This window comes from Carica papaya, chromosome 6 (genome assembly GCF_054855325.1).
Source record: "Carica papaya isolate Zhongbai chromosome 6, ASM5485532v1, whole genome shotgun sequence".
Classification (NCBI taxonomy): Eukaryota; Viridiplantae; Streptophyta; class Magnoliopsida; order Brassicales; family Caricaceae; genus Carica; species Carica papaya.
In genome coordinates, this window is record NC_142314.1 from 14,921,512 (window position 1) to 14,944,925 (window position 23,414).

The 23,414-nt window shown below is 37.6% G+C and overlaps 1 protein-coding gene and 1 non-coding gene across 2 annotated transcripts; both read right to left on the reverse strand.

Annotated features, from left to right (window-relative positions):
• Positions 1 to 1,684: 1,684 nt before the first annotated feature.
• On the reverse strand, positions 1,685 to 3,978 carry LOC110813883 (large ribosomal subunit protein uL13y). Its single transcript, XM_088223219.1, has 4 exons — positions 3,611 to 3,978; positions 3,018 to 3,134; positions 2,845 to 2,932; positions 1,685 to 1,970 (listed from the first exon to the last, which is right to left on the reverse strand). The coding sequence occupies exons 1-4, from the start codon at positions 3,880 to 3,882 to the stop codon at positions 1,827 to 1,829; spliced, it is 621 nt and encodes a 206-aa protein (XP_088079345.1). The 5' UTR covers positions 3,883 to 3,978; the 3' UTR covers positions 1,685 to 1,826.
• Positions 2,375 to 2,517, reverse strand: LOC148253331 (small nucleolar RNA snoR137). The gene has a single exon (XR_015812979.1). It is a non-coding gene; the product is annotated as a small nucleolar RNA snoR137 (small nucleolar RNA).
• Positions 3,979 to 23,414: the final 19,436 nt, after the last annotated feature.

Sequence of the window (23,414 nt, forward strand, 5' to 3'; positions counted from 1 at the left end):
GTAGCAATTGTATAAAGTTGAAAGAAAAAAAAAAGAATGATATATAATTTTTATAGTTATTTAAAGGGAATTTTGGAATAAAAAGATAAATAAGTGAAGTTATTTTATATTTTTAGAATTTATGTTTAGACCCATTAAAAATAAATTTTGCTTTTGCTTTTGCTTTTAATCACAAGCACCTTTGCTTTTAAAGCATTTTAGTTGCACTTTCTAAATACAAAAGCTACAGCCACAAACTACAATCAAACAAGTATTTAGATTGGTTAACTTATTCTTTTTATTTATTATGTGTAAAGAGATATATTGGAAAAGATAAGAGAATATTTATGTTTTTTTATTTTTTATAATTCCCTTTAGAAAATATTTCGCGTCTTGTGTATGTTAAGATAACTTTTCCAAAAAGTCTAGAGGGGCATAATAGGTATTTTCTCCCTTTTATCCTTTTTATTTTTTTCTCCATTTTAAATGTATTTTCTAGTAGCTTTTTATTTATTTTTTAATTTCTAAACTTCATTGTTTACACTAAAATTGATTTTGAAAACTTACTTTATATTGCTACATCTATGTGCTATTTTGTATTTCTCTTTACATTGATTAAAATTATCATATACCCTAATTTTGATCAGTACACTTAAAATAAAAAAATAAAAAAATAAAAAAGTATTCTTAACCTTTTGCAATTTTTTATTGTTAATTTTTGTTACCTTATTTTATATTCACTAAAAAATGAATAAAAAAAAACAAGAATTAAAAAAATGAGAAAAAACAAAAAGGGAAAGAAAAAGAAGGACAAGGGTGTGAATGAATAATAATAAAAAGTGAAAGGAAATGAAAATTAAGTAAAAAGAAAGTATGAAAGGAAAATAAGCCATAGGGGCGTAAAGAAAAAGAAAGACAAGGAAAAGGAAAAGGAAAAGATAAGAGGGAAATGGATGAATAAAATACTTTCCTCTTTTTAAACCCAATTCTCTCAACAAAATTTTAACAAAAAACTATTTTTCAAAAATTAATTTAACATTCTCAACAAAAATAAAGTCTTGATTGATTGATTGATCCATATCCAAAAATAATGTAATATCTAATTAGATTAGCAAACAAACTTTCACTAAATTAGATTTTGAATAAGCAATTATAGTTTTAAAAGTAGTGTAATCTTTTGTTTTTGCTACGATATTGCTATATGATCATCTTTAATTGTAAACTACTACGGTGATTTTCTTGTGTAAAAGAAGATGCCAAGATTTGAAGTACGTCAAACCCATTTAATTTCTTTACTTTGCTATATGATCATCTCTCGTTATTATATCTTTTTCAATGTCATTTGGATTTTGTCTATAAATATTAACTAGTATTAAATCAATGTGAAAATTACACACTAAGGTAGTAATTAAATTCCTAAAATATACATCCAAATCATAATTAAAATATTAAACCCACACAACAATAATTATCTATACCGTGTATGCAATTATATTTCAGACCCAATTTTCCTCTAATTGACAAACCTTTGCCTACAACTCCGTTAAAGGTCTTAAAAACAAATCTATTCATGATAGAGAATTCTGATTTCCCTTTCGCTTTTTATGATTAGTAAAGTTTAAGAAGTTCTACATTACCTAATCTAATCCTTTTGCAAGGCCTGCCAATCAGGAATATCAAATCATAATTCCAAAAGACGTACACAAACATTCAACATAAAATCTTGATATCAAGTTTTAAATAAGTCTTCAGCTGTATAATCTAGAACAGAAATGGCAACTTTCAACAAAAACAAGCCTCAAAACTGGAAAATGGGCTAACCTATAGACCAAAAAGGCAAAAACATATCAGTACTTCACAGCTGCAAGAACGTCCAGTTGGGAGCCAAGCTTCTCCTCTGCCACCTTCTCCGCCTTCAGTCTAAGTTTGGTTAATTGTTTCTTTCTCTCATAAACTATTTGAGACCTCTCCTTTCTCTTCTTTTCAAGCTCCTGCATATGGGAGAGTGGATGCAACAAGCATAAATTAAATGAACTTCAAGCTATATTGTATGCAATCTTGTTTATCATTATTAAGCATACTTGGAGAAGGTCGCATAAACCCGTAATAGATTAAATCATTGTAGACAAGTAATAAAAATCTAAACATAACATAAACTAAAGAAACTTCGTTCCATTGCTCAAGCCAATACTCTAACATAACATCAGAGAGATCACACTTGTCTTTACTAAACTGTTTGGACACTTCTTTAACATCCATAGTAACTAGAAACTCAATATGCTGCATCTGTAATCCATGATAATGAGTACTAAATTAAATGCCCATTGTAAAGTTTTACGACGATAAACATACCAGTCCTTATCATATAAAGAGATTAATAACGAAACAAAGAAACGGTTGTACCAGAAGACAGGTAGCACACAGTGCAACAATACAGAATTGCACGGGGCTGTTTAATACTGGCCAAATTTATCTATGCTTCGGAAACATGAACATCATCCACTTTCAGATTTAGAGAGTTCACCAGTAAGAAGCAACAAATGGATGCAAGATTAGCAAAGCATTTTTTTCAAGTCTTTGATAAGATTTGTTAATTGGTCATAAAGCTGCACTACATCAGTCTAACACGTAAAAAGTGCTTTCTAAAAGGGATTTGAATCGGACTTTACAAGAATCAAGATGATCTATGCAAATACATAAACATGATAAAACTGACTTTTGAATACTAGTAAAAAGAAATCAAATAAGATAGATTCTCTAATACAAAGAATAGGAGGGCACAGACTCAAGCTACAGAACAAAAACCTAGATGAAAAAAAGATTAGAAAGAAAGTTAAGCATTGACAACAGACAAAAGAAACTCACCCTGATGGTGTCATAGTGGTTCCATCCAACCTCAGATGAGAGACGACCCAACAGGCAGTACTTGTGTCCCTTCTGAAGCCTCAATACCCTATATTACAGGGGAACAATTCTTTAAGCAAATAAGAATAAGAAAATCCCAATATAGCAACGGGGCCACGTATAGATAAACTCACTTAAGAGCATCAGGGATGACCATCCTCTTCATCTTGTCGTATGGAGGAGGAATGCCCTCATAGGACTTCAATCGTGCAAGAGCAGCAGCTCCACGCTTTGTCTTGTGTGGGATCATTCTATAGCAAACAACCGCAAGACAGCTCTATTAGAGGCAAAAATTTCCTAGCTAATAAAATTAAGTTGAATTCTAAGCAAGTGTTCCCATCGATAACTAATAGATATCAGACAACAACTCTAACTCACGAACTAATAAAACATCCTACCTCATATTAGCTAAAGTTTTATAACCAGAGATTTGTAAATTGGTACTCAAACAAGAAAATAGAGGTAAAACATCTAAAAATGATATTCATAATGAAAGAAACCAAAGAAATTTAGAAAAAAAATCAAAACTGATTATCTACATGATAATCACGGAAGCACAAACCTATTTGCCTAATAGGTCAAAAATTTCCAGTCAGTCGTTATTCACTAGCCCACAGTTGTTAACTAACAGAACGAACAAAAAGTACAAAACATTAATGCATTTTCCACAATCAACCAAAAGATGTAAAATAGGTGAAATGGAACTTAGGGATAGGAAGCGACAAACCCGCGGATGGTGCGCCAGAAAATCTTGGCGGGGGAGCGGAAGTGAATGGGGCCATGAGAGGGCTTGGTGTTCATGCGCTTGCGGAGAAACCTCATGTACTTCATCTTCTGGCGGACAAGCCCTCCCGACATGCATATCTCCTCGCATCTCACCACGACGACTTTCTGCCCGTTCAAAAGCTCCTTAGCAAGGATCGATGCCAGCCGGCCAAGCATGTGGTGCCTCGCGTCCACCACTACCCGCTTCGCGCAGATCCCTGATCCGGAAACCATTTCCGTTATTTCGTCTACTCTACTCTACTCTCTTTAGAGGCTGTGGACGGCGGCAGAAAGTTGTTAATTTATATGTACGAAATCCTGCGTGCTAGGGTTTTTGTGTGAAGTTGGGAGTTTTATGGGTATGCACAGTTTTGTCAAATTGCATGGTAGGATTGGTGCCACGTTCGCATTCATTTCAATCAATCAACGGATATTATTTTTCCACGTCATTTCCTTTAATTTCATATGTGGACTGTCACATAAATTATTTAAAAAATGATTAATTTTTTTTAAAATTAAAAAAAAAAAAAAAAATCCAGTAGTTGTTGTCGATATTAGGTATTAAAGTTATGAAACTCATCTGTATAATCTTCATTGTGGGAAATGAGCCAATTAGCTAAAAACTCAGTGACTAATTATCTTCTATATATGATTTATAATTACAACATTTGATGAATTAAAATTTCATTAGAATTGTTATTCAATGGAACAAATATGATAATATGAGTGTTTAATAGTTTAGTTATTACATCAGAATCTTATTACAAATTTATTTAACTAACCAAACAGATGAAATTTTTTATGGGAATAAATGTCATATTATGTGGATTGTTTTTCTTGATTTTTAAGAAATGGGTGAGAGAGAGAGATTCTAAACATTTAAATTCAAGATAATCACAATTTTAAAAAGTTAGTTAATGAATTCCTATCTCGTTTCATCAATAATAAATATCAAAGTAACTAAAATCATTTAAAATAATCTTATTTCTATAAGAACCCAAGTTGTAGGGTTCAAAGTTTTTCAAAAAAAATTCAATTTTCACATATCATAAGGTGATATTGAATCGATATCATTAAACTCAATAGAAATTATATGATTTCTAAAAAGAAAATTCTAAAGAAAAAAACCAAATAGGAATCCGTGTATGCAAAAAAAGTTCATAAAAGGCATGAAACAAAATTGCTTAGGAGAAACCTATTAAGAGAGTCTTACTAATACGCTCCTCATGAAGCTAACTCCTGCAAAACTGGGTATGTGAATTCCTCGTGAATTATGACACCCAATGAATAACATATATTATACTTAAAAGACTCATTCACTTTACATTGGAATTTAATTACATGTCTTTTTTGTATATGTACATGTATATATATGTATATATCTAAGCATATACGTATATGACATGTAATAACTCAAGAAAAATATTCTAAATACATAATATAAAGCTAAAAAGAATTCAATTTCTATTCAAAGCAGTTAAAGTTAACTTATATATGAATGTAAGTATTTATATATATATATATATTTTACATGTATGACCTATTCGTACCTCTTTTCATTTCTTTAAGACGACCTAGAATATACTTAACCTTTCATTCCCAATCAACTTATATTTTTAAACATGTTCGATGCTCTTTTTGTCAAAAAATTATGTACTCATATGTGGATGCATCTTATCCCCATCTAATGCAGAACCCGGGATCAACAACAGAATTTAAAACTCCGCATAAACATTAGCAATCAGAAACTCAAAATCCTAAACAACTTAGAGCTAAGTGTAGAAATCAAAGCATACTTGCGAGATAATGCATCAGCAACAATATTATACTTAGCTTGTTTATACTTAATTACATCGGGAAAAAATTCTATAAACTCGACCCACTTACCATGATAACAGTTAAGTTTACCTTGACCTCTCACTAAGGCGTATAACTCCTTGTTGTAGGTTGAGTAATTCAATAGTGTGCCATTAAGTTTTTTACTGAAATAAGCCACATGACACCTTTCCTGCATCAGAACAGCTCTTATACCAATACCTGAAGCATCACATTCAAGCTTAAAAGTTTTGTTACAGTCAGGTAAAGCTAAAATAGGTACATAACATAATTTATCATTCAATAAAGTAAAAATATGCTCTTATTTTTCAATCCATACAAATTTTACATTTTTCTTTACTAGTTCCTTCAATGGTGCTGTTATAGAACTGAAATCCTTAACAAACCTGCGATACAAGCTCGCTAAATCATGAAAACTCCTTGCCTCATTGGATGATATTAGAGTAAGCCATTATCTGATTGCTTTCACCTTATCTTCATCTACCTCAATGCCCTGTGCACGAACTACAAATCCTAAAAAAATCAAATTTTCACTACAAAAGGTACACTTCTTGGCATACAACTATTCTTCCTAGGGACCTCAAGGACATATCGGATATGTTGAAGGTGATCCTCTAAAGACTTGTTGTAAATTAGGATGTCATCAAAGTAAACTACCATAAATTTACCTAACAAAGGTCGTAAAACATGATTAATAAGTCTCATGAAGATGCTAGGGGTATTTGATAACCCAAAAGGCATTAGTAACCACTTATACAACCCATACTTGGTTTTAAACGTATTTTTTCACTCATCTCCAAGTTTCATCCTAATATGATGGTTTCCACTCTTAAGATCTATCTTAGTGAAAATAGTAGATCCACTTAATTCATCCAACATATCATCTAACCTAGGGATAGGGTGTATATACTTTACCATAATTTTGTTGACAGCTCGGTAATCCACACACATCCTCGAAGAGCATCTTTCGTAGGCACAAGTAACACTAGAATAGTACAAGGGCTCAAACTTTCTCTTACATATCCCTTACCTAACAATTCATCCACTTGCAGCTGAAGTTCCTTTATTTCCCTAGGATTACTTTGATAGGTTGGATGGTTGGGAATTGAAGCTCTAAGGATAAAGTTAATATGATGTTTAATCATTCGTAGTGGTGATAGACCATCTGGAATCTCTTATGGTCCTACAAAAGAGAGAAAATAGAATTAGGCAAAGAAGTGTTAAGGTCAGAAAAATTTAGATAAGCTTCTTTGTACCGAAGTACAATTAAACTTTTTTTCTCACGTATCACTCTCCTCATTTCTCTCTCCCTCACATATAAACATTCTTTTCTTTTCTCTCTCTCACTTGATGGGTCTTTTTTATTATTTTTTTGGGCTTTTTTTATGCTCAGTGGACTTTTTTTATTTTTTTTCAGCCTTTTTTCTCTCAGTGGGCCATTCTTTTTCTTTTTGGCCTTTTTTCTTTCTTTTTCTTTTTCTTTTTCTGAATATTCTTCAAAGAATTTCTTACTTTTGATTTGATTAACATATACATTTTTTAGAGATAGGGGTGTCAAAATGTGTTTTAGGTCATTTAGACCTAAAGAGTATTAATTCTTGAACCCGTCGTGATGTACCTGTCTATCATACTACCATGATCATTCAAACAGGATATGACTGACATGCATGGGAATGACATCACTGTATACCTCATTTTTGTATCTGCCTATGGAGAAAGAAATCTTAACTTGCTTATGTATCCTAACTTCTCCATACTCATTGAGCTAATGTAGTCTATAAGGGTTCGAATGTTTAATACAAAATAGCCCTAACTTATCAACCAGTAAAGTACAAGTGACATTGACACAACTGCCTTCGTCTATGATCAGACTACATACATTCTCATTCATATGACATTTGGGAAAGATATTCTCCTTTTAATCGTTGTTTGTCTCTTTGGATTATATATTTAGGGCTCTCCAGATAACCAATATCTTACCCTGTACTAGGGCTATTAAATTGTCTTCACAATCATCTAGTAATGTTCTACTATCATCATCAGTGTTGTACTCACTAGCAGTCTTTATCTCGCCATCGTCTCTCAGCAACATGAGGTTTTTGTTGGGGCATTGTGACACGATGTGTTCAACTCTATTGCACCTAAAATACTTAATAGAACTTGGTCTTTGAGTAGTAGTAGGTGGCTTAGGGTTTACCTTTAGATTTGCCAAAGTTGGGCTTGTCATCCCTTTTTTTAAGTTTCTTTCTTTTTTTCTTTTTAGGCTATCTGGAATTAAACTGAGGAGTAGACTAAGAATTACTTCTAGAAGAACCTCTATATTTTAGATATCTCTCAATCTTTATAGCCATATGTACCATCTCATTCAGATCTATGTAATGATGCAGTTCCATAGTATTGGCAATCTCTCTATTCAAACTACTCAGAAATCTAGCCATAGTGGATTTTAGGCTCTCATAAATTATGGCCCTGATCATTGCCATCTTTATCTCCTAGTGGTAATCTTTTACCGAGAGGGATCCCTAGGTCAATCTTTGGAGCTTCTAGTACAATTCTATGTCATAATAAGATGGGACAAATATCTTTATCATAATACACTTCATCTCTCTCTAAGTGGATACATGTTGGTTTTTATCTTTTCTTCTGAGGGCGGTCACTTGATCCTACCAAATAAGTGCATAATTTATAAACTCGACTACTGTTAGCTTTATTTTCTTAGCTTTATTATAGTTGTAGCAGTCTAAAATCAACTTTATTTTCCGTTCGCACTCAAGATAGGTCTCTGCATCATTCCTTCCTATGAAATAGGATATCTACATCTTGATAGATCTGATGTCATCATCTTCTCTCTGGATTTTTCTTATATCAACTTCACTATTGTCGTCATTTTACTCATCATCATCCTGGTGGTGTCAGCGTCTGGGATGACTACGGTTCCTTCCTCCATCTCTCAAATCCATTCTTATTGTTATACCTTCAATGGCTAAGCTCAATCTATTGTACATATCATCCATCCTATCCTCTATACATTCTTTCAAGGTCATAGATCGGTTGGTTTCACTAAGCTGTGACATATATTCAAAAAAATATTAATGGAAAAAATAAATCATTCCCTCTCAATCACTCATGTTTACCTCTCTTGTCTTCTTTCGTCAAGTTGAGTGTTGGAATTAGATCTCTTGAATCAAGACAAACAAGGTTGTCTTTTAAGACTCTGCAAAGAATACTAAAAATGGATCTTATTCTCTAAAAGTTCATAAATAAGCACACAAAAGAAGAATATGTCATGCTCTTATATTTATAACTAAGTAGTTAGAATGTAATTAACTACTTAGATGTATAATGGAACTAAAACACTTAAGAAAAAATGAAACTAGAAGTTGAAAAAGACAATAATGGACTTAAAATGTCAAGGATCCGAATTAATTATTCTACCCCAATGACTGCTGCGCTCTATGACTCACTTGAATTTCTGTGATGCAAATGCTAATACAGAATATTTAATGTAATGTTGTAAAAAGAACCAAGGAGTCACACACTTTTCTCTCTTTTTTTTTTTGCTCTCTATTTTTTTTTCACAGATTCTATTTTTTTAGAATCTCTTTTTTTAAAAAAAATTATAATAACATCGTAAAAAAAAATCTTAAAAATAAACTAAATGAATTCGCACTTTATATAACGAGTACTAATTTTATGTAAGAAAATAAATATAAATAGTAAATAAGAAAGATATTACTGGAGCTTAAACTCCAATACCAACTGATGCGGAACCCGGGATCAACAACGAAATCAAAAATCCTACATATACATCAACAATCAGAAACTTAAAATCCTAAGCAAACCCTCCCTACTTGACTCGCAGTCAACAGGAGAGTAAAAATCAAGATAATTGGGAAAGAAATAAAGAACTAGAATTGAAAAGACGCCATGAGATTTACCTCGATAAGCGATCCCAATTTCTAGTATAATAAGTAAGTCAAAGATCCACCCACTCACTCACTCTTGTAAGCTTGAAATCTTAAAACAAGGATACCTGAATTTTATTAATAAGCTAAAAATTCTGAATTAAATTACAATTCTAAATTGAAGGCTTATTTATAGTGTAGGTCATGCGAATAATAAGGAAAAAAATAATCTCCTAATTAATTGTAGAAATTATATAAGAAATTAAATCTATACTATAATAAAAAAAAAACTATCAAAAACTAAGAAAATTACAACTAAAATAGTATAAATATGATTTTCTTATGAGAAATTTTTTTTAAATAAGGAATATCTTAATTAATTGTGATTGATTTAAGGGAAGATATTCTATTAAGATATTTTTCTCTTTCTCAAGTATCTTCCTTTTTCTGCGAGATTTGACATTTAAGGAGTTTTCATCTTTCTCAAGATAACTTGCAATTTAGGAGCAATTTTTCCTCATGGCTAATCTTTAATTGTGAAGATTTTCCACATGATTAAGAAATAAAATTCTATGAGAATTTTTCTTTTTCATATCTTGCATAATTTTTTCTTTTTCTCACTTATTTCCCTCTTGCACTTGGGGTGAACAGTATATATTATTATACCATTGAGTTAATGGTCATGTTGTCTTCTTTTCTTGGGCTTCTTTAATGGGCCCAAACTCATCTTCCTCATTGATCCATGCTTGGATAAAAAGTTGAAAAACTTGTTGTAATCTTTTAGCTCTCCCCCTTACAATGGCTCACTTAGCATTGAGATATCCTATTCGCCAACTTGATCCATGTCCATGCTCACATCACCATCTTTTTACAAATGTCAATTATTACATAAGAGAATGAAAGCTAACACAATATGTTTATTTTGCAGTGATGAAGAAGAAAGTGTCGATCATTTATTTAGGCCATTGTTCCTATGTTGAGAGGTTTTTAAATTAAGTCCTTTTTAGTGTTTTCCACTTTCTCCATTGAGCCAACAAGATTGGGTCCCACGACTATTATTTTATAAGGTGTAGAGCCTTAACTTGTTTTCTCTATACCTTGTTAGGTATTTTTTAGAGTTGAAATCAATGGGTTTAAAAAAACAAAATGGTGTGACACTAATCGATCTAGTTCATTGAGAACAAGTCCATATATTTGATTTAGATATGTCGAATGAGAGCCTTTCTGTATGGGAGTCGTGTGACCCAAAACACAGTAACTCATACATCATGGTCACTGGCTCTTATAAGTATATAAAAAATTAACAGTGTAGCCCCCGGGGAAAATTGAAGAAGGAAAAAAAAAAAAAAAAACGCTCGTGCCACGTCAGCAGACCCAGTCAGCAGGCCTGGCCAACCAGGACCTACCACATGGCAAAATAACGTCGACCGGGGACGGGCCACGTTGGCGATCCGCGTGCGCGTGATCGGACGGCCCAGATCAATCGCGCGCACGGACGGCCCAGATTTAATCGCACGGACGGTCCAGATTTAATTAAAAACGGACGGCCCAAATTAAATCAAAATGGACGGCTGAGATCAAAAGGCAAAAGGGTATAAATAAGACCCCCACACCAGACCCCAAACCCTAGCCGCCTGCCCTCGCCGGAGAAGACGAACCAGAAGCCGGCCGCCGCCACCCGCCGCCGCACCGGAGGGATTTCCGACCGCCGATCGAGGTAAATTTCATACCCCTGACTCGTTTTTCCACGCTGATTTCTCCACTGGCCAAATCGGAGCCAAAATCCTGGCCAAACGGCCGAAAGCCAGCGGCGCCGCCGCGCCCCTTCTCGATTTTTGCCTTCGATGAGGCCCTTCCCGGCCTCCGTTTAATGCAATTTTTATATCACCATGATCACCATTCTTTTCTATACAGGTTGATCGGAGCCGAATCACCAAAACACGAACTTCACCGGAGAGCCGCCGCACCCGAGAGCACCGCCGCCGGTAAGCTTCGGTTTTCCTTAAATTTTCGGCCCCCCCGAGGGCCGTAGGGTTGTTTTATCGTAGGAACCAATGCGAGTGTGGTCAAATTCGGCCGGAAAAGGCCAAAAACGGCCAACCCGAGGCAAACCGCCGCCGCTTGCGGCGGCGCCGTCGCCAGAGCACGGCGGAGCCGCCGTGCTGGAGTTGCGATATTGGCCGAAAAGGGCCCTGGGCCTAATTTGGGATTTTTTGGAACACGTGCAGGTACCAGTAGTGCGTTTTAGTTCCCCGGGAAAAATTCAGGAAGAATTAGGGACAGCCTGCAAGCGCACTGTGAAGCCGTGTTTGGACCCCGAAACGAGTAAGGACCCCTCACCCTATTTCCTATCACGGTTTTAAAGTTCAATAAATGATAAAAGGATATTTCATGAATCAACGAGTGTGTGAAACTGCTTAAGGTCGCTAATGGAGCCCGAGTCTAGTGTGTTTGTCGGTTAACTGTTATTTGGCCTGTTTTACAATTTTAAATGCAGCATGAGATTCGATGTTTTCATTTTATAGTTTCGTGTGCATATTCTACTGTTTTATTGATTATGGATTGATTGACCGGGATATTGATGCTGTATGTTGTCTGTTTGGCATAAATTATCGTTTTGCTTGTTTGTATGTGATTGATAATGCTGACTGAGGGAAAAGGAGAATGAAAGATTATGTAAATAGAAATTGTATACTGTGGTCAGTCTGACTAGATATCCTGGGAGATGGTGGACGGACCGGGTCCGTAGGGAACCCTACCGGGATTGTGGTCTCCCATACTGGACGGGGTATGGAGATCTTATGTGTTTTGGCGCCCATACCGGACGGGGTATAGGGACGGCCTGTTTCACCCTCATACCGGACGGGGTAATGAGGTCTATGGTTTGGCGCCCATACCGGACGGGGTATGGGGACGGCCCTGGAATGTGGTTTCAAGTGTTAAGGGTTAACGGGTAGCGGGACCCCTATGGATCCCCATGGATACTAGTGGGCTGGTAAATGAGGAAAATATGTTGTGTAACGATTGAATTACGAAAAGTTTGATAGGTATTATGTTATACAGTTTATATATATGGTTTCATGATGATGATTATGTTATTGCTTTCGTATATTGTTTTATGAATTTCACCGAGGTAAGTGAATGGTAAAGGTTTTATTATTAATAAAAGGATTTGTAGTAAATTATGCTCCATTGGTATTTTTGTGTTTTCTACCCACCTTTACCTCCGTGACGGTGGATATCGTGATGTCTTTACTGGGCTAGTGTAGCTCATTCCTTATCTAATCATTTCAGATCAAGAGGACATCGTTCCCGAGCCAGTTCCGCAGGAGGACGACGGAGGGGACGCCTAAAGACTCCATAGTCATATTCGTAGCTTTTACTTCCAAGTTTTTCCTTTAGGTAGTTTGATCTTTTATATTTTGTGAGCACGTTTTTGGTTTTAGTGTAAGGGATGTTATTCAAATTTTGACTTCGCTTCCGCATTTGATATTTATAATATAAATTTCATTTTAAATTTCCGGGGCTGCTATAGTTGGTATCAGAGCCGCATTTCCTCGGACCCAGCCCTTACACAATAGTGCCTTAGAGAAATACTCACCGATATATCGTTACTCAATCATTCCTTGTAAATGCAGGTACACGGGAATGAGGAGAGGAAGGCCCCCACTAAACCGAGTGGCCCCAGATAATTCACTTCGGGAGGATTTAGATAGACTATTCGAGATGGTGGAGGCTCTCGCAGCTGCCCAGCGAAGGCAAGAGGAGAGAAGGGAGTTACCGGGACCTCCTCCGCTACAGCAGGTTGAGCCCCCGCTACAGCAGGCTGATCCCGCGCCACCCCGGCAGGAGCCTGTTCCTCCACGGTACCACCCGGCACCAAAGCCGCGGTACGACCCGGTACCACAGCCACAGTACCAACAGGTGCCGCCACAGCACATTCCAGTGCCTCCACCACATCAGCAGGCGCCACCACAGGGTCCCCTAGTTCACCCTCAGCCGGCCCCAGTCCCTCTACCTCGGGACCCCGCTCCCTCCTTGATCGACCCCGGCTTCATAGAGAGGTACAGAAGACTGAACCCTTCTACTTTTTCAGGGAGATCCTCTTTCGAAGAGGCCCAAATTCTGGCTGGCAGAGACTGAGAGAGCTTTCGAGACCTTGGGAGTAGTTCCTGAGCAGAGGGCTGCCATTGCCTCCTACATGCTGGTAGGGGAAGCAGTACGCTGGTGGGAGCTCAAGCGGGCCACCCTGCCTGCACCAGTTACTTGGGAGCAGTTCCTAGCGGCCTTCCATGCGGAGTATCTCCCTAAACACATCCAACATCTAAAGGAAATGGAATTTGCTCAATTGGTCCAGGGAAATATGACAGTGTCGGAGTATGCCCGCAAGTTCCTAGAGTTGGGCCGACATGCCCCGGAGACATTGTTGGATGAGGGCCGAAAGGCCAGAAAATTCCAATGGGGTCTCCGCCCGGCGATCAGACAGCACTTACTGGTGATGGAGCTCGAGACATATTCGGCAGTCCTGGCAAAGGCGCAGATCATAGAAAGGAGCTTTGACACCCGCCCTCAGCTAGCGGGAAGTTCCCGACCCTCAGCCCCGCTCTGCAGGCCAGCGCCTACCATGCCTGTCCAACCCAGTAAGAGGCCTAGACCCGCCGTCCAGGCCCCTCCTCAGGCTACGGGGGCAGCGCGTGGGAAGATCTGCCAGTACTGCGGCAGGGATCATGGGGACCAACCCTGCTACCGCCTCAACAACACCTGTCGCATATGCGGCAGTGCCCAGCACTATGCAAGGGAGTGCCCTAGGAACCAGAATCAATGGAGGCCTCCAATCCAGGGCAGAGTTTACAACCTTACCCAGAAGGATGCCGACGCAGACCCGGACGTGGTACATAGTATGTATACTATCTCTGGCCACATTGCTCATGTTTTGTTTGATACTGGTGCATCACATTCTTTTATTTCACATGTTCTTGCTTCCAAAATTTGTGTATCACCTGATAGACTTGATTCATTATTGTTTGTATCTACCGCTGGGGGGGAGACATTGCTAGGAGAGGTTGTCTACAGGGCATGTGCCCTGGAGATAGCAGATAGGAAATTGAGGGTAGACCTGATAGGGTTAGACACAGGGGATTTTGATGTAATCCTATGAATGGATTGGCTAGCGGCGTATCACGCCACCATAGACTGCTTTAACAAAAAGATTGTATTTAATCTTCCCAACGAGGAGCCATTTACAAGTTAATAAAATTATTCGGTACTGATTTCCCCTAATGGCAAATTCTTTTCTTCTTAATTCCCAGTGCCTTAATATTGTATTTTCTCTAACTAGGTAAACCCAAGAAAGTAGTTTGTATCTAAGAGATTCCAGTAGTTCGAGACTTTCCAGACGTATTTCCGGATGAACTGCCATGTCTACCAGGGAACAGAGAGGTCGAGTTCACCATAGACTTACAGCCAGGAACCCAGCCCATCTCGGTAGCTTTTTACCGAATGAGCCGCATCGAGATGGAAGAACTAAGGAGACAGATCACTGAGCTACAAAACAGTGGCTTCATTAGACACAACATTTCCCCATGGGGTGCCAGGGTTACTTTTGCAAATAAAAGGGATGGAACGTTGAGACTGTGCATTGATTACAGAAGGATAAACAAGGTAACAATTAAGAACAAGTACCCTCTTCCCCGAATTGATGACATTTTCGATCAGTTGCAGGGTGCACAGGTCTTTTCTAAAATAGATCTACGATCAGGTAAAAGTGAGAGCAGAAGATATCCCCAAGACGGCATTCCGAACCAGGTACGGACACTATGAGTTCCTGGTTATGCCGTTTGGGCTAACCAACACCCCGACCATCTTTATGGATCTAATGAACAGAATCTTCAGAGAATTCTTGGATCAATTTGTCATCGTGTTCATCGATGATATCTTAGTCTACTCAAAAAGTAGGGAAGAACATGCTCATCATCTTGCCCAAGTCCTACGGTACTCAGGGAAAAGAAGTTGTATGCGAAGTTGAGCAAGTGTGGATTTTGGCTCGAACAAACCGCCTTCCTAGGACATGTTATATCGAAGGAAGGGGTGTTGGTGAACCCCGAAAAGGTTGAAGCGGTACTTGGTTGGGAAAGGCTGACAACAGTTAAGGAAATTCGTAGTTTCCTAGGAATGGCAGGTTATTACCGCCGGTTTGTCGAAGGGTTCTCTAGTCTAGCAGCTCCTCTAACCCGACTCACAAAGAAGAATGCAAGGTTTGAATGGAATGAGAACTGCGAAAGGAGTTTTTCAGAGTTGAAGAAGCGACTGACTACTACACCAGTGCTGGCTCTACCGAGTGGATCAAGAGGGTACACGGTTTATAGTGATGCCTCCTATCTGGGCCTGGGTTGTGTCCTAATGCAGCATGGAAAGGTTATAGCATATCGGTCTAGACACCTAAAGAATCATGAGAAGAACTATCCTACCCATGACTTGGAGCTTGCCGCAATCATACACGCCTTGAAAACCTGGTGCCATTATTTGTATGGAGAGACCTTTCAGATCTACACCGATCATAAGAGTTTGAAGCATATCTTCACTCAGAAGGATCTCAACATGCGTAAGAGAAGGTGGATGGAACTCCTCAAGGACTATGATTGTGACATCCTATACCATCCAGGTAAGGGCAACGTAGTGGCCAATGCTCTCAGCAGGAAAAGTGCAGGCACCCTAGCCCATCTGATGGTTTCAGAATGTAGGTCCATTGGGGCTACACAGCAGGTTCGCCTGCGAGACCTGAAGAGAGTCACATGTTTGGGCCACCTAGCAGTCCAACCCGAGTTAATCCAAAGAATAAAGGAAGCCCAGTTAGTCGACCCCGCCCTAGTAACCCGCAAGAAGAATGCAGAACAGGGAGTGAGCTCAGAATTTCCGATCTCTGCCGACGGATTGATTCGTTTCAAGGACAGAGTGTGTGTTCCAGATGACAGTGAGTTAAAAAGAGACATCATGATAGAGTCCCATAGTTCAAGGTTCGCCATGCATCCAGGAAGTACGAAAATGTACCAAACTATGCGACCTTGGTTCTGGTGGAATGGGATGAAGAGAGATATAGCCGACTTTGTATCTAAGTGCTTGGTATGTCAGCAGGTCAAAGCAGAACATCAACGCCCGGGCGGGTTACTTCAGCCTTTACCGATTCCAGAGTGGAAGTGGGAACACATCACCATGGACTTCGTATCGGGACTACCCAAGGCACGATCGGGACATGATGCTATATGGGTAATTGTTGACCAACTCACTAAGTCTTCCCACTTCCTGGCCATCAGAATGACTGATCCTTTGGACAAGTTGGCAAGAATGTATATCCGGGAGGTAGTCAGACTGCATGGAGTCCCAGTAACAGTAGTATCCGACAGGGATCCCAGGTTCACTTCTCGGTTTTGGAATAGTTTCCAGCAAGCTATGGGAACAAAGCTGTCTCTTAGTACTGCTTTCCACCCCCAAACCGATGGACAATCAGAGAGGACAATTTGTACGCTGGAGGATATGCTCCGAGCTTGTGTCCTTGACTCCGGGGGCCATTGGGACGACCACCTACCCCTGATAGAGTTTGCTTACAAAAACAGTTACCAAGCAAGTATCGGCATGGCCCCATACGAGGCGTTATACGGGCGTCCGTGCAGGTCACCGATCTGTTGGGAAGAAGTGGGCGATAGAAGATTGTTTGGCCCGGATTTGGTAGAAGAAACCACGTCCAAGATAGTTAAGATCAAGAAGAACATCCAGACAGCTCAGAGTAGGCAGAAGAGTTATGCTGATATCCGGAGGAGAGACCTGGCCTTTGAGAAAGACGACCGGGTGTTTCTTAAAGTCACCTCCTTCAAGGGAATTAGTAGGTTCGGCAGGAGGGAAAAATTAAACCCCAGATATATTGGACCCTTTGAAATCTTAGACAAGATTGGTACCACTGCCTACAGACTTGCACTGCCTCCTGAGCTCTCCTGGGTTCATAATGTGTTTCACGTATCTATGCTACGTAAGTACAATCCGGACCCTTCTCATGTCTTGGCTCATGAACCGCTTCCAATCCAAGAGGACTTATCTTATGAAGAAGTACCGGTCGGTATCACGGACCGAGAGAGCAGAATACTCCGCAACCGGGAAATATCATTTGTAAAAGTCGTGTGGCAGAACCATACGCCCAGGGAGGCCACCTGGGAACTGGAATCAGAATTTAGGGCCCAATATCCCCATCTGTTCGATCAAGAGTAACGAGGCAAATTTGGGGACCAAATTTCTTTAAGGGGGGGAGAGTTGTAGCACCCGGGGAAAATTGAAAAAGGAAAAAAAAAAAAAAAAAAAACGCTCGTGCCACGTCAGCAGCCACGTCAGCAGACCCAGTCAGCAGGCCTGGCCAACCAGGACCTGCCACGTGGCAAAACCACGTCGACCGGGGACGGGCCACGTTGGCGATCCGCGTGCGCGCGATCAGACGGCCCAGATTTAATCAAAAACGGACGGCCCAGATTAAATCAAAATAGACGGCTGAGATCAAAAGGCAAAAAGGTATAAATAAGACCCCCACACCAGACCCCAAACCCTAGCCGCCTGCCCTCGCCGGAGAAGACGAACCAGAAGCCGGCCGCCGCCACCCGCCGCCACACCGGAGGGATTTTCGACCGCCGATCGAGGTAAATTTCATACCCCCGACTCGTTTTTCCACGCTGATTTCCCCAGTGGCCAAATCGAAGCCAAAATCCCTGCCAAACGGCCGGAAAACACGGCCAAAAGCCAGCGGCGCCGCCGCGCCCCTTCTCGGTTTTTGCCTTCGATGAGGCCCTTCCCGGCCTCCGTTTAATGCAATTTTTATATCACTGTGATCACCATTCTTTTCTCTACAGGTTGATCAGAGCCGAATCACCAAAACACGAACTTCACCGGAGAGCCGCCGCACCCGAGAGCACCGCCGCCGGTAAGCTTCGGTTTTCCGTAAATTTTCGGCCCCCCCAAGGGCCGTAGGGCTGTTTTATCACAGGAACCAATGCGAGTGTGGCCGAATTCTGTCGAAAACGGCCGAAAACGGCCAACCCGAGGCAAACCGCCGCCGTGCCGGAGTTGCGATATTGGCCGAAAAGGGCCCTGGGCCTAATTTGGGATTTTTTGGAACACGTGCAGGTAGCAGTAGTACGTTTTAGTTCCCCGGGAAAAATTCAGGAAAAATTAGGGACAGCCTGCAAGCGCACTGTGAAGCCGTGTTTGGCCTATTTCCTATCACGGTTTTAAAGTTCAATAAATGATAAAACGGTATTTCATGAATCAACGAGTGTGTGAAACTGCTTAAGGTCGCTAATGGAGCCCGAGTCTAGTGTGTTTGTCGGTTAACTGTTATTTGGCCTGTTTTACAGTTTTAAATGCAGCATGAGGTTCGATATTTTCATTTTATAGTTTCATGTGCATATTCTACTGTTTTATTGATTATGGATTGAATGACCGGGATATTGATGCTGTATGTTGTCTGTTTGGCATAAATTATCGTTTTGCTTGTTTGTATGTGATTGATAATGCTGACTGAGGGAAAAGGAGAATGAAAGATTATGTAAATGGAAATTGTATACTGTGGTCAGCCTGACTAGATATCCTAGGAGATGGTGGACGGACCGAGTCCGTAGGGAACCCTACCGGGATTGTGGTTTCCCATACCGGACGGGGTATGGAGATCTTATGTGTTTTGGCGCCCATACCGGACGGGGTATGGGGACGGCCCGTTTCACCCTCATACCGGACGGGGTAATGAGGTCTATGGTTTGGCGCCCATACCGGACGGGGTATGGGGACGGCCCGTTTCACCCTCATACCGGACGGGGTAATGAGGTATATGGTTTGACGCCCATACCGGACGGGGTATGGGGACGACCCTGGAATGTGGTTTCAGGTGTTAAGGGTTAACGGGTTCCGGGACCCCTATGGATCCCATGGATACTAGTGGGCTGGTAAATGAGGAAAATATGTTGTGTAACGATTGAATTACGAAAAGTTTGATAGGTATTATGTTATACATTTTATATATATGGTTTCATGATGATGATGATGTTATTGCTTTCGTATATTGTTTTATGAATTTCACCGAGGTAAGTGAATGGTAAAGGTTTTATTATTAATAAAAGAATTTGTAGTAAATTATGCTCCATTGGTCTTTTTGTGTTTTCTACCCACCTTTACCTCTGTGACGGTGAGATATCGTGATGTCTTTACTGGGCTAGTGTAGTTCATTCCTTATCTAATCATTTCATATCAAGAGGACATCGTTCCCGAGCCGGTTCCGCAGGAGGACGACGAAGGGGACGCCTAAAGACTCCATAGTCATATTCGTAGCTTTTACTTCCAAGTTTTTCCTTTAGGTAGTTTGATCTTTTATATTTTGTGAGTACGTTTTTGGTTTTAGTGTAAGGGATGTTATTCAAATTTTGACTTCGCTTCCGCATTTGATATTTATAATATAAATTTCATTTTAAATTTCCGGGGCTGCTACAAACAGTGATACATCCATGAGGAAAATGGGTGGACATAATTGGGTGTTATACATAGGGGTCATAATGGGGCCATGGTTCTTGTGGTTATAAGGAGGAGGTCAATTCTTCTCTCTATTAAGCTTGTTAAAGCACAAAACTATATGCTCAACTAGCACATTGATGAGTATTGTGATCAATTCAAGTGGAGGGAGGTGTAAAATAACTTTTTAATTTATTTAACTCGAGTGGAAGGTTATATTCGAGATTGAGTTTGTTAATTAATGATGTAATTTCACTACATTGTTATTTCTTTTTTGTTCATTTAGCTTGGGTCTCTAAAAACTTGCATTTGGTTACCCATTCGTTAGCTGACATTACACTTTTGATTCCTATTGAGAATTATGTAATTAGGGAACTTCTTGATTTCTTTGTTCCTCTTTTTATACAGGATGGATTATCCCATGTATGATGGTTATGTTTCTACTTTTTTGCCTAAAGAAAAGTATTGGAATTGAAGAAAAAACTACAAAAACATAATAGCCTAAAAACAAAAAGACACTAACAATGAAACATCACATAGATTGAAGTTATAGGCATCCCTCAACACCTTCCCACATAGTCTCAAACATCAAAATATTGAATATTTAACTGTACATTTGTACAAATATGTTAATTCTTTTAAAGTAATTTTAGCATATCTATTTTATATAAAAGGTAGATAATGTGACCAACAAGCAATGGGTTTTCATTGTGTCAAGACCCAGGTACATGATTTTAATTTAAAAAAGTATGTATTCAAGTTTGAGAGAAATAGAGAGAGAGTTAAAGGAGAAATAAAAGGATTTGAGAAAGATAAAGTAAAAATATCAAGAGAAATAGATAGAATTCAGAGAGAAAAGATGGATATTGAGAGAGAGAGAAAGAGAGAAATTTGAGGAAGATAGTAAAAATATATTTAAAATATTTCATTCATTAATTGATTCCTACATATGTGAAAATAGATCATTTATATATAAAAAAGATATGTGAATAAGTAAATAAATAGTCAATCTTCAATATAAACCCAAAGGGTTGTAAAAGAAATCCTTAAATATATTGAATAAAGATTGAAGAGGATGTGGTTGGTTAACTAAGAGCTCGGAGGATTAAAGATCCATTGGGTTTAAATTTCCTGCAGATATTACCATAGTTCTCTTTGTGAACTCCTATAAATCTTGTAATTCTTATTATGTTCTTATATATTTGCACTCAGATCTTTACACATTGTTAACATCTTAGGATTAACTAGTAGTTCAAAACTATTTAATTTCTGGACTTCGTTCTTTGATATTTATGTTTCTTAAAGTATTTACATACCTTTTAAAATATGTTTAACTTTTTGAGCTTTTATCATGTATGAAAAATTAAGATATGAACCATTAGTATAATATAAATAGTCAACCTCAACGATATATGAAAAAGTCTTCATTTCTCTTAGAATTTTCTTAATTAGCAACTTAATCATTTCCTATATATGTATTGTAAAAGCTAATTGTACATGATCTTCAGTAGCATGCTAAAATAACAACAACTGAGCTAAAATTTTAAAAACTATCAAGTTTATAAAGATAACTATTGCAATCTTTATATTCTTAATGGTCTTACACAAATAAAGTAGAGATGCACTCACTTAGTTCTCTTTTATAATTAATTTATTTAATACATTATAATAAAGTATGTCCAATAGATTTTTCTCTTGTTATTAGAAGAGTATGCTTTTTTTAAAAAAAAAAATTCCTATGAATAATACATTTGGTTCAGAAACATATATTATAAACCCAAGTTTGACACTAAATAACAAAGTATATAATTGAGACATCTAGCACTATTAGAATTCACATATTATAACTACTAGGAGGACCTTAATTTAATTTGTTATTAAGGCAAAAGTTTAAGCTCAAACTTTATTTAAGCTTTTTTATTTAAAACTACAACATCTTTGTATATCATTTAGAAATGGAAGGAGTTTGTTTGTTTAAGTAATGTACTAGACATATTTCTAAACTCATTTTGTATTATATATGCCTATGAATAATATATTTTTTCACTTTAACTCGTCAGAAAGTTGAAGAAGATAAGAAAATATCATATGCAGATTCTCAATCTATGAGTTGCAATAAAGTACACTCTCATCTCATAAAAGTTTAAATTTTTCTTACATATTTATCAATACACATGTTGCATCTACGACCTCTTATATTGTAAGAATATGCCGCAAATTATTTATTTACATGATAATTTTTATAATGATTATAGAAATATCCGAAGAATTATTTGAAGATTAATTATGCTTCATTGCGAAGAGTAATCTTATGACTCTTGCTATCATTTGTGAAGTTTAAATACTATAGAAATCTTTTGAATCAAAAAATTTCTTGCATTGCCATATATGTTCTTATGAAATAATATGAACTCTGGTTCTTTTTCTGTAAAAACTCACACAGCATCATTTATTTTCACTAACAAATTTATCCAATCTAAAATGCATCAACATAATCTTTGTATGTAAAATTTTTCTTATTCCAGGTCAAGACTTACAAGAAGTAGTTTATAAAGCATCATTAAACTTGTATCCTTTCGGTATGTAAGTACTAGATTGAAATACACATGATTATCTATACTTGTAGCATCACTTATTTTTAATCCAATACACAACATAATTTATATTCTAAGAATTTAAAGATGCTAGATTATGATAATCTAAATATTTTGTTTTTCTATATATATATATATATTTTCTTTTGTTGTTGTTGACAATATTTTATTATTTAAGATCTCATTCTATAATTCCCTGCACAAATAATGGCTTGTAATGAAAAAATATGATTCCTATAAATGCTTTGACCGATTTGCTATATAAATAAATAATTGCTTCTATATATTCTTTATTTTATTTTATTCCATAGTGACATAATTGTTGGCATGAGACATATTTATCATTTGATAATAATGCTCTCGCTCCATCAATGAATTCTTTAGTAATGATCAATACTATTACCAACCAAATTTCCAAACTAATTTTATAAAAGTAACAACATTGTTTCTCCCTTACTAACATTTTTTTCACTAATGAACACAAAACTTCTAATACATTATAAAGATAGATCTTAAGTTTCTTATTTTAATGTCTCAAAAATAAAAATTAAAAAATATATGAACATATTTTTCAGATGAATTCAAGTCAACAAGGTCATTCTCACTTGACTCCCTCAACAATCATCATTCCGTCAACTCATCATAGATATCACCTTAATTCAAACTAATAAGTCGACAATGCTGAGTAAACTCCACTTTACGAATCCTGATTATCGAAGGCACCTACACAATTAATTAATAAAATAATCTCAAGTTAATTAGCGTAGTCATTTCCTTCAATTTCTAGTTTTTCTACAACTAATATTATGCAGCACAATATCATCCACTAGAAGATAATATATAATTAAAAAATCAAAATGAAATTAATGATGGAACTTATTTGTTGGTTCAATTGAAC